This window comes from Convolutriloba macropyga, chromosome 2, assembly GCF_964194025.1.
Source record: "Convolutriloba macropyga chromosome 2, txConMacr16.3, whole genome shotgun sequence".
In the NCBI taxonomy this organism is placed as follows: Eukaryota; Metazoa; Xenacoelomorpha; order Acoela; family Convolutidae; genus Convolutriloba; species Convolutriloba macropyga.
Window position 1 is genome coordinate 5,664,482 of NC_134469.1, and position 12,929 is coordinate 5,677,410.

The window sequence follows — 12,929 nt, forward strand, 5'->3', positions numbered from 1 at the left end:
GTGGAATGCGTTGAGTTTTTTTGTTGTCGCATTGACCGCATTTCTTAAATTAATTTGCTAAAAAAGTCAAAGCGGTCAACCTTTGTAAGAAATACAGTGAATTGCTCGATGAACTTTGGCAAGAATTGCGGAGAAATCCGGCGACTTATTTTTCTCACCACATTCACTGCAATCACGGCTGTTCTTACCAAAATTCACCGCATTCACAGCATTTCTTACATTGATTTGCCAAAAGGTAGACGAGTTGATTTTTTGTAAAAAATGCAGTAAATTTTGCGGTATTTTTTTGTAAGCAATGCGGTCAATTTTGCGGTGCAATTTAATAAGTTATGCGGTGGAATGCGGTGAATTATTTTGTCATCGCATCGACCGCATTTCTTACATTAATTTGCCAAAAAAGTCTATGCGGTCAATTTTTTGATAATCTGACATTTTGTGGAAATTAACCAAGTGAGCTAGTTTGAAATAACACATAATGGATATAAACAGATACACGGAGCGAAGTTTGGCGGTGAATTTTTGTATAAAGTGCGGTGTAATGCGGTGAAAAAAAATTCACAGCGTATTTGTTACATCTTTTTGCGTTGAATGCGCTAATTGCTGTTACTCGCGGAGAATCATTATTATTCGCCGTCTTCTCGTCATTTTTACAAAAAATAAACTTCGATACATGGGTTTGAATCTCTCACCTCCTGCATGCTTTCACCTTTCTATTCCACTACGTCAACTGTCACGTACTTCGTGATGTTTATTGTGAATTTAAATCAGATTCGACAAACTTTCGAAAACATATGCAGTGAATTTTTTAAGAAATGCGGTGAATTTTTGTGAGAAATAAGGTGAAAAATTTTTTTTTCGCTGCGTTCACCGCATTCAAGCATTTCTTACATTAATTTGCCACAAGGTAGATGAGTTGAATTTTTGTAAAAAATGCAGTGAAATTTTTGGTGTAATTTTGTTAGAATGCGGTGCATTTCGCGATAAATTTTTATAAGAAATGCGATGGACTGCGCTGAGTTTTTTGTCATCGCATTGGACGCATTTCTGACATTAAGTTGCTAAAAAAGTCAATGCGGTCGATTTTGTAAGAAATACATTGAATTTCGCGATGAATTTTGGCAAGAAATTCGGCGAAATCCGGTGAAATATTTTTCTCACCACATTAACTGCAATCACGGCATTTCTTGTTAACATTCACAGCATTCACAGCATTTCTTACATTTATTTGCCACAAGGTCGATTAGTTGAATTTTTGTAAAAAATGCAGTGAATTTTTTGGTATATTTTGGTCAGAATGCGGTGAATTGCGCGGTGCAATTTTATAAGAATTGCGTGGAGTTTGGTGAATTGTTTTGCAATCGTATTGACCTTATTTCTTACATTAATTTGGTAAAAAAGTCAATGCGAGCAATTTTGTAGGAAGAACGGCCAAATCCTGTTAAATATTTTTCTCACCACATTCACTGCAATCACGGCGTTTCTTACAACAAATCACCGCATTCACCGTTTTCACCGGATTTCTTACAAAAATGAACCCAAAAACCAAGACCCGGGTAAAAAATGCCAACATGATTTCGGTACGTGCAAAATCTTCACGAAAATAAAACTTGATTTGATTCCAGCAGGATAAAAACCCCAACAAAATGAAGAGCGGTTCTGTCCACTTTTTTAAGAGGATAAAACCCCACCAAAAAACGTTCAGTGTCCTACTGAATAAGACAAATCCACAAAGAATTAATCTCCCACAGAAGATTTTGATAGTCAATTCGAACATGAAAGTCGTAACCCACTTCCCCTGACTGTTTATAACAGGAATTAAACAGCCAGAGAAATAAAATAACAGTCTGACTCTCATAGAAAACTAACCCTCCCCAGGTTTAGGTGCGCGACCCTAGACCACTCTGATCAAATTACCATTTGAGTCGCACACTGGTGGCGTGGTGTGACCCAAATTACATGTCTGGGAAACGCTTGAGTCGCACGTTGGTCTGGACAATGGTCGCACTACGGTCTGATCAGAGGGCAAAGTCTGGGAAATGGTCTGGACAATGGTCGCACTATGGTCTGATCAGAGATCAAAGTCTGGACATAAGTTGCCCAAAAATCTGACCACAGGGCACTAGCTGGCCATTTTTATTTGACTGCAGTTTCATACCACTGTTTTTGATGACTCAAAAGAAAAATTGCAGGCACTTCAAAACGATTTTTTTATATTTTTATCAATTAGTTTTGTCCTAACCTTGACAAGATACACTAAGTAATTCAATTTTAAGCTGAGTAGTATATTGATATCAATTGAATTATTTAAACAACTAACAACGGATTATAACGTGTATTCAGGAATGGTCTGATCATAGGACAAATTTTGGAGTATGGTCGGATCAGAGGGAGCGCTGGTCGCACTAGAGTCGCACCAAATTTTGAGTCGCGCCAATATTTTTGTCGCAAGATAGTCTAATCAGAGAGATTTGGGTGGCACGATGGTCTGATCAGAGGTCTTTTGGATCGCACTATGGTCGTACAATTTCTTGGGTCGCACTACAGTCTGATCAGAGGGCTTTGGGTCACACGATGGTCTCAAAAAAGGGCAAAGTGTGGGAGTGTGGCAAAAGGTCTGATCAGAGCGGTCTGGGGGCGCGCACCTAAACCTTGGACGCCAAAGCAAAATACCATAGAAAAAAATCGAAAAAAAAATTGAACTCTAACTTTTTTGGGATTCGAAGCCCCATAGAATTGAAATCACGGCCTGATTAGGCTCGGATATAAAACATCACAGAAAAATCCTCTCAGTTTTACTCTGGTACGAGAAAGTCTCGCATGCAAATGAAAACCATCCGAGTTCTAAAAGGAGTTAAACCACCACAAAAGAGATCACAGTGTAGTTCCAACAGCAGATAACCTCGCGAAAATAAACTCCAGTTCAATTATAATCAGTGATAATTCCACAGGGAAATAAACAACCAAAAAATCCGGTCTGCTTATGATGGGGAACAAAAAAACAAAGAAATAATTCCCCATCTAAAATCAATATGAAAAATAAACCCTTAGTGCAAGTTGAATCCACGCGGAAACAGATATCCAAAAAACTTGATTCTTTATGAAAGTAACTACAGAACCAAAACCAGCACTCGGGTCGAGATAAAATCGGAAAAATACGTAAGATAAGCGGTGAAAAGTTGGTTCTTTCACAGCAAATTTCGTACATAAGTTTGCGGTGAAATGCGGTGAAAGCAGTGAAATTATGTAAGTTCACCGCTAGAGTAAGCGGTGAACTTACAAAAATTTACCACATTTCACCGCTTACTACAAGGAACCGTTCTTGCACGGATTTGAGTCCCTCACCACCTGCATGTCACCCACTTCTTCGTTTTGAATTTATATCAAATTCACTCTAGTTTTTGTAAACATGCGCGTTGAGCTTTAGTAAGAATAGCGGTGAAGTTACAAATTTTATCGGTGAAATGCAGTGAAATGTGGCAATTTTTTGTAAATTCACCGCTCACTCTAGTGGTGAAATTACCTAAATTGACTGCTTAAAAAAAGTTTTAAAAAGATGTTTGATTATTTGTGGGTAAATTTTCCGACCGTCTCTTAATAAAAGTATCTTAACCTCATTGAACAAAAGACAATTCGAAGCGTTTCCTAAACGTTGATTTTATGTTATTTCACCACTAAATTGAGCGGAGAAATTGTGTAATTTCATCCCATTCACTGCTGATCTCATACAATTTTAACACTTTTTTCTAAGCGGTGAGTTTGCAATTTCACCACTAAGTTAAGCGGCGAGTTTATGTAATTTCATCGCATTTAACGCTTATTTTACATAATTTGGACACTTAGTTTCAAAACGGTGAATTTATATAGTTCCACCGCTAAATTCAGCGGTGAAATTATGTAATTTCACCTCTACCATGTGATGAAGGATTTTTTCACAGCATTCAGCGCCTGACTTAAAAAAAATTCACCGCATTCACCGCTTATCTTACAAAATTTTCCTCATTCACCGCTTATCATGAATAATTTTGCGTTAAAAGGCGTTGACACCTCGACCCGGGCAATTAAGTAAACCGCTAAGGAAATCAGACTACAGAATTTACTGATCAGAAAGAATACCCGAGGAAAAAGATTGATTACGAAGGAAAGAAAACCCCTGCAGAAACAAAGTTGCAGTCTAATTGCAATATGAAATCAGAGTACCACGGATTTAAACTTTTTTAGATATGAACCCCAGTCTCATTATAATAAAAAACCGCCAAAAAATAGCACTCTGCAGAAACAAACCCTCAGAATAATTATAATAGAATTTTGAGACCCTTTTGAAACTATAAAACTTTTTAAAAAAATCCATGAGAAACCTATTTTATTCCAAGAAAAGGCAATTCCTACAGGGAAAAATAAGCATGCAGTTTTATTTTAATAGGAGATAAAACAACGACAAGAGGAAAAACGTTACTGATATGAGCAACCAGTCTGATTCTGAAGAAATAAACCCCGATAGAGAGTAAAACCCGAAAACTTAAGCCTCAATTCTGATTCTAATGGAAAAAAAACGAAACAAAAAACAGACAAGCAGAGCTTTGTGCAATTTAAACCCTCACAAAAAATTAAAAAAAACAGTCGTAATCCGTGGAGAAACATTCGCCCCACAACAAATACCCTAACGGAAATATATCTCCAGTGCTATTCTAATTTGTAAGAAATTCCCACGGCAACAAAGCACTGCGGAAAAAATTTAAGCCTGGTTCAGAAAGGAATTTAACACCACCGCAGAAAAGCTGTTTCAGTCTACAAAAAAAATGAGAAACCCTCATTAAGATGAACCACCTCAGAATTAATCATATAGTCCAATTCTAACGGTAATCAAACACCCTCGTAAAATAAACCACCACAGTAAAAACTTCCATATAATTCCAATAAAAAGTAACCCCCATAAAAAGAATCTTTGGAATAAAAAAAGAAAACCAAAGTCTGTTTTAAATAGGAAAAAAATCCCCAGGGAAAAGGACACTCATGATATTATACAACTATGGAGCATGGGATATAAACAAGAACATTTAGATGATATATTAAAGTCGCATTGGTGAGGAAACTTGTAGGGTTTTCCCTTGAGTTTTTTCTGGGTAATTTGGGTAGGCTTCTTTGTGGGATCTAAACGAAACCCGCAAAAAAGTTTGAATAACATAGTTAAGAGTTCAGCTTGATTGAGATTACAAACTCTTCGGTTAGACCATTATGCGGGTCGCTCACGAGGAAGGGGGGTTGTTAATATGTGACCTAATAGCCATGGTCCGCTATTAAATGGGCCGCAATTTCACATGAGTCTGGCCAGAGCGCACAGTCGCGGACATGGTTTGACCAGAAATAATTTGGAGTTTGACTCCCACCAAAGTCGCGCAATTCTCTCGTGTTGCACAGTGATTCGTTAATAAATAACTCCAGCGTAGAAATTATATGTGAGAACGTAAATCTTAATGGTCCAATGGACTCAGTGTTTTGACTCGAGGGCACTTATGCCCGAGTGCTCTAGAGGGCTGACATGCAGGAGGTGAGCGGTTCAAATCCGTGTAAGGCCGGTAATTTGTAGTAAGCGGTGAAATATGGTGAATTTTTCTAAGTTCACCGATTACTCTTGCGGTGAAATTACATAGTTTCACCGTATTCCACCGCCGAATTATGTACGAAATTTGCGGTGAAAAAAAAACAACTTTTCACCGCTTATCTTACTTATTTTTCCAGTTTTCCTCGACCCGGGCTCCACAAGGCACTTGGGGGACTAAGATTTATGTTCTAGCAAATTCAGAGAACCGGATCTTTTCCGTTAGTGTCCCCGCCCCCCAGTACATTATGCACCCCCAGTTACAAAGCACGTGTCATCACATAGTAAATCATTATGTAAAAAAATGGCACGTGCGTCTGGGGGGGGGGGGGTGCAAATAATATGCACCCACTAAGCTGGGGGGGGGGGGGGGGAAGACACAAACAAAAAAGATCCAGGGATTCAAGGGGCAACAAATTACGCTCTCTTTCTGAAAACCACGGAGATAACTCGTGATGAATTTTGTTTTTCACTTGTAAATCGTCGTTTTTTAATCGTATTCATTAGACAAAAACGATCAAAGCCCTTACGTGTTTATCGTCGTTTTGTTCGTTACTTCGTCGTTATTTTTATGTAGGAAATGATCTTTTTTTCAAAAACGACAAAATAACGTGATCCCAGCTGGGATTTGAACCATTGAACTCCCGATATATTACCTGTTGCACTGACCACTATCAGGCCAAAGTGGTAAAACGATTCAATACAGAAAAACTAGTTCAAGAGCAATTAAACGACGAAAAAACGATCAAAAAACGACGATTTCTTGTGAGGAAAAAAACGACGTAAAAAACGACAAAAAACGACGAAAAGACGATCAGAAAACGAACGATTTTATGTGAAGAAAAAACGACGTAGGAAAAGACAAAAAACGACGAAAAGACGACCAAAAAACGACGATTTTATTTGAAGAAAAAACGACGTAAGAAACGCTAAAAGACGACAAAGAAACGATCATTTACACTTAAAAGACAACTTAAACGACGGAAACTAATGAAAACGACGAAAACGACGACAAAATGACGAAAACTACATTTTTTTTACAAAATATTGTCGTTTTTTCGTCGTTGTCCTCAACACGGGAATGTCTAAACATTACTTTTTCCAGTTTTGCTATCAAAAATTTGTCGAGTTCTTATTTGTCGTTGTGCCAATCTTGTTGTTTTGCGCGTTAATCTCACGTTTTTCTGTGGTTATTTATTTCAAGGATAATAATTTATTCTTAAAAACGACCAGGTATCTAGTTCTGTTGTTTTCGTGTTTGTTAGATTTTCATCAAGACTAAAATCCTGTGTGAATACGAAATGAGCACATTGAGCGAGGAACAAAAAACATGTGTCAGGGAGAACTCAACTGGCCAGTACCATGTCTGGGGTACAAGTGTCTACTTCACCAAGACAACATTCAGAGTCGAGGGTCAACGTCTCAGAGAGCGTAAGTCCAAGGAGGTTTTTCTTTCCTTCGACATATGTAGTTTCACCCCCCCCCCCCCCCCCCACTTCCGCGTCTGCGCATAGTATGGGCACCCAGTGAATTGGAACTTGGTATGCATTGATAAAAAACATGCAAAAACATGGTAACATCTTGACATGGACCTTTCTTCATCAAGATAGGTACGGACTTGAATAGCTGCGCATGGGTATGAAGAATCAATATGTTTGAAGGTGCTCCTGGAACAAGAAAAAAGAATCTTCAAATCTTGGATGCCATATAAAAATCATATATGGAATTCTTGGCAACCATAGCAACATCATCTAAGAAAATTTTGTATGGCCTGTATGGGACCATATATGGTTATTGGATATGGTTCCCAAGAAAGGTCAACCCGGGAACAGGAAAAAATAACCATTTAACATGAAAGATTAACTAAATTTGGCATGGAATCATAGAATTAAGCAAGAATTTTCAAAAAATGTCGGAAAATGTCAACAAAATTTACCAGCAAATCTCGTAATGCTTTTATATCACCCAGTAGACCCCCCCCCCCCCCCCGTGAACAAACCTCCTCCCTCGACAGATTTTTTCGAGGAGGGAACAGCTCTAAATTAGGATTGTTTTGTTACCTGACTGTTTCAGGCGTATGTATTAGCTCCCTCTGTTTCATAAATGCAGATGGCCATAGAGCAGTTATAAACTCAAAAGAGGAGGAAAAGTTCATATTGGAACAGATAGACGACATATTTGTAGAAATTGGACTCACAGTGTCTGATAGTTTGGAAAACGATGAGCTGGTTTGGGATCACAATGCCAATGGAATCCAGACAGACCAATTACAATGGTACAATGATGAACAACCCAGATTCAAAGAGCCCAACTGTCTTGCCACTGATTGTCGTAAGTAACTTTCTCAGGTTCAGATGCCGGACCAAAAGGAACCGGCCTCAATTAGAACGCATCAGAACGAACTGACCTCTGATTAAACCGTGCCAGACCAATTTGACCTCTAGTCGGACCCAAATCAGACCAATTTCAAAACTGGTGATAATGATTCAGTTTATCAGTTATATCATTTTTTTATCTGTCAGGGTCACAAGTTAGTTTTGCTCTTTCGTTTTGTTGCTCATGTAGATAAATAATTTTGCCGACATGAAAAAACTAAGTTTTTTTTTCATCCCAGTAGACAAAGTGGATGTCACAAGCCTTCCCAATCTTTTGAAGGAGGCTCAAAATGATATTTTTCTGAAAACGACAAATTTTTTGAGTTGTTAGTCCAACTCGATATATCCTGTTCTTTCCCTTCAATATAATTATGATCTAAAAGTTAGGTTAAAAATACAATAAAACCTCCACAGAGCATATAAAGTATTTTTTTATTGATTTTTTAGATCACCAGGGTCCTACAGTAGCCCAGGAATCATTGCGATAAAAAGACAATTTCAAATCGATCGACAAAAAGGATGCTTATTCAAACACAAGTTCAACCTAAGTTTGCTAAAAACAATATGTTAGAAGGTTGAGAGAGAACAACCTAATGTAATTTGTTCAAAGATTTAAAAGAAGCTCTACTTGTTCAACGTAAACTTGGCGAGAGAAATGAAGCCTCGAGGGAAAAGAAAGAACGTGAGAACGGGATATAGGAGCTGTCTGAGATCCAGAGCTTAAGACCAGATGGTGTCAATGGGTAGCACTCTAAGCTTGCAAGTACGAAATGCTGGTTGGAATCCAGTACTGGTCCATTTTCCCAATAGTTGCACCTGCATAGAACCCCTAACGCAATACTTTGCATAATCAACATAGACAAAGTTATGTTTAATCGAAACATTTTTCTCCTCAATCGTAAGTTATCTTCATATCTTTCAGCTTTTCGTAGCACAAAACTTTATAATATTTGTCAGCTTTCACAGGGGTCTTTTCCAGGTGAAATGAAGCATCATCTTTTTATCAGTTCTGCTCTTGAAGATCAGGAGATCATAAGATCAGGTGTGCAGGGGAACATTAGATATGAAATTTAACGTTTTGTTTTCTCCAATGTGAAAGGGATCGATAAAGAGTAAACTTTTTGCATTGTCAAGAAAAGGTTTTGCTCTTCTCTGGAGAAAATGGCACTGGGTTCTAATCGTTGCACCCGTCGTCAATCTAGACACTTTTAGAGTTCCTTTAATCTTGAGCTAAGGTTGAAAGAGTCCAATTAGGGTATGTGCATTCCATCCAATTCTGCGAATTCTTCTCATCAGTAATCCAATTGAAAAGAAGTGTAAATTTTTCCTCTCACATGAAGGAACATTTTCCACGGGCAAAATAAAGATTTTGAACATTATGGATATGAAAATTTTAAGTTTAAGGAAACGTACAAAAGTGTGTATCTGCCGGGGAGCTTGTGTATGTGCATATGTGTATGTATGTGTGTGTTTATGTGTGTGTGTGTGTGTATTTGTGTGTGTGTCTGTGTGAGTGAAGGTGTGTGAGAGTGTGTTTGTGTGTGTGTCTTTGTTTGTTAGTGTGCGTAGGTGTGTGTGTGTGTGTGTCTGTGTGTGTATTTAGTATAAAACTCTGACTAGAACATCAGCGGGGGGACAGACACTTTTTGGCACGGTGATTTTCTCGGCCCAACAACAACGGGATTGGACAAAAAGTATTTGAGAAATGGGGTCTCAAAAATTTTTGTTGATTTTTTGTCTCTAATGGATGTAAGTTATTGCGAAACATGTTTTGTGGGAGGAAAAAATGTCGGAAACACTTTTCAAAAATTGTATTTTTTAGCCCCTAGGGGGACATTAATTTTTAAAATTTTTGGATACGGTGTCAAAAAGTTTTTTTGTCGAATTTCTGCCTATAATGGATCTGAAATCTTTGGACCATGTTTTGTGAGCAAACAATGTTTTCGGAAACACTTTTCGATAACAAAACTTTTTTTAACCCCTAGGAGGATATCAAGTTGCAAAATTTTTTGAAAAAATGGTGTCTAAAAACTTTTTCGAATTTCTGTTTTAATGGATGTCAAATGTTGTGAAACATGTTTTGTGAGCCAAAAAATTAGCAACACAGGACAATTGCGAAGAATTCGCAGCAGTATATACATCAGTTCAGAAGTGTTTTTGGAAGAAAACTTTCGAATTGCACAAGTGAAGCCGTTTAACTATAATAGCCATACTTTAACAGATTTCAATTCCCTCGACGGTTTGAGAAGTATGCCTTCCCCCTGCATCACTGAAGCGGAGTCCCAACACACACACATACCGCACTGTAAAAGAAAAGTTAGAATTATAATTTGGGCCTGACGAAGTTCTGTCATTTGAAAAAGACCCCAGTATTCTTGGTTTTAAAGGACTGAAAGATATTTCACATCTTGGGTTTATTAATATGGGCTACGGGACAGAAAATGCAGGCAACTCTTCGAACCGACCTATTGCAGATTTTCCAGTTGATATCACTTGCGGATCACAAATTGATATAACGAAACATCAGAATGTTGGTGATGTGAGAGCTCTGGTAAAAAAAAGTAATTTTGTCTAAAAAAAGTTTTTGAAACGTTCGCATTAACACAGTGTCACCCTTACACCGTAAGTCCTACACAAATTTGGATTGCAAGCGAATATTATCAAACATTCATAACATTCAGGTCGACATAGGAAACGAAACTGGCAAGCTAATTCCTTTGACTGGCACCGGAAAAGTTTTCATCAATTTAAAATTTTTAAAAAAAATTGAAATGGAGGCGTACTACAGCAATCACGCATCTTAATGCCCCATCACGCATCTTGATGCCAAATTTTCCGGAAACTACAGACAAAGAGACGGCGGCATTGGAGCCCATGCTACAGGTATTACCGCGATACCTACCAGTGCAGCCAATGAAGACTTTATATGCAAAAGATCCCGTTGAAGCGTTCCAAAAAAAGCAGCAACAACCAGAGAAAGTGTGGTCAGACGAGAGACCTGATTTCAAAAAAAATCAGAACGTTTTGTGAAAGGAAAAAATTCATTTGTGAACAAGTCACGAAGTCAGCTTTTGCTGAGGGAAAAATTTGATCGCTACAAATCATCATTCACAAATACTTAGAAAAAAAGTGGATTTCGACTTATTCTAGCGAATTTCCCAAGTTTGTAAATATTATAAACAGTTGTTTTAGTTGGGTTAACCAACTTGCACCACATGAAACTTTCAAAAACAATAAAAATTTCGCTTTTTCCAATATCCCTCGCATTTTCAACAGAAAAGTGCAAACCAAAATACTAAGAAAGAGACCAGGAGCCAAGCCAGACAAAATATTTAGGGAATGTGTAAGAAACAAAACTACACAGAGGAAGTCTTCACTGTATTCAAGCTGCCAACCTCATTCCACGAACGCATAACCTTACAGATGCCAACAACGTTAAAAATGAAGGTAAATTCAATGAATCACAATTAGCCAAGAGAACCTCCTTCCTGTCGAAGACGAAACATGAAAATTCATGAAGAATTTGCAATTGAATTCATATCAAATGTATATGCGGTTTTTTTACCGATGACACCATTGCCAAACTTCGATATAAACTGGCACAACCATTGCAGTTAGAAGGAGACTGCCAACTTGCCCTAGCTTCAGTGCCATACCCATTAAACATCAACAATGAAAACTCAGCTAGATGCGTATTTTAACTCTGGCACTGAACTTGATTTTTCACTTAGCAGCATATGACAATTTTGAAGATTCCAAACGGTATATCCAACATTTCACAAGTGCTTTTGTCCTTTTGGAAGAAGTTTTTTGAATTGCACAATTGAAACTGTTTGACTAGGACTGCGACACTGTAACACAAAATTTAGTTTTATATTTTGGGTCTAATGAAAAATTGTCTTTTGAAGACGAAGAGGTCCCGATTGATGTGAAAGATCTGGAATCAAAAACCATTGAGTTTGAAAGACGTTGTGTGAAACGTTAGCATTAAAACAGTGACACCCCAAGTCCTACAAGATTTTGGATTACACGCCAATATTATCAAATATATAGAACATCCAGGTTGACATAAGAAACGAAACTGGCAAACATATTCCTTTTACTGGCACCGAAAAAGCTATAGCCAGTTTAAAATCCGAAAAAAAAATGAAATGGAGGCATGCTACAGCTATCAAGCATCTCAATCGATGCCATATTTTTCCGGGAAACCACAGACAAAGAAGCAACGGCTTCCGAGCTTTTGCTGCAGGTACTGGAAGAGTATCTCTGCCATTGGCATTATGGGCGTGAAAAATTGGTCGTGAATTATGTGTTTCGCAAGCACCGGAGTTGACCAAACGAAATTCAGCTAAGCAGCCATTGAAAAATACAGTCGACAAGGCAGTTCGTGAGTAACCGGCTGGATTTCTTCAATCGAATATTGCAACTGGTCCTCAATTAATCAGAAAAACGCGTCCAAAAAGGAGTCGTCTGGATTTTATCGCGAGTGACAAAAGCGAACTAATATTTTAATATCATCTGAAGCCACTCACAGTCCTTCAGACTCACCTGACAAACCAACTTTACTAATAACATTTCATCAATCATTTAAGCAAATAACAGGACGGCTTTATTCGCGTTCAGCATCATTATTGGAATTTGAGATTGTTGGTGACCGCATCAGTTTTATCGATCCGCAAAAATTTATCTTTTGACCATGTGTCGATTACTTCAAACCAATGGAATGGTTTTTAACTACACACCTTGAGAGGCTAACGCCAGTTACCCTCAAACTTTGCTATCAATATCCTTTACTCGCTTTTCACCAACTCTGCTGTTTCTGCAAACGGAGTCAAAGTTTCAAAACCTACTGTATATTATGCTGACAAACGTTTCATAGAAACCCACTTCTTTCACTGGACAGCAGCGAAAAAATTATAACTGAAGTGTCAGGGATACAAATGTGAAGAAAACCCCGG

General features: G+C 37.9%; 1 protein-coding gene across 2 annotated transcripts in view; it reads left to right on the plus strand.

Moving 5' to 3' along the window:
• LOC142335079 (uncharacterized) overlaps positions 1-12,929 on the plus strand; it is a 96,094-nt gene that overhangs the window by 64,585 nt on the left and 18,580 nt on the right. Inside the window, exons 6-7 of one of the 2 annotated variants that reach the window (XM_075383418.1) lie at positions 6,862-7,027; positions 7,670-7,927. In XM_075383418.1, coding sequence (XP_075239533.1) covers positions 6,862-7,027; positions 7,670-7,927 — 424 coding nt within the window. The remainder of the gene's footprint in view (positions 1-6,861; positions 7,028-7,669; positions 7,928-12,929) is intronic. The other variant, XM_075383419.1, reaches the window with a different exon arrangement.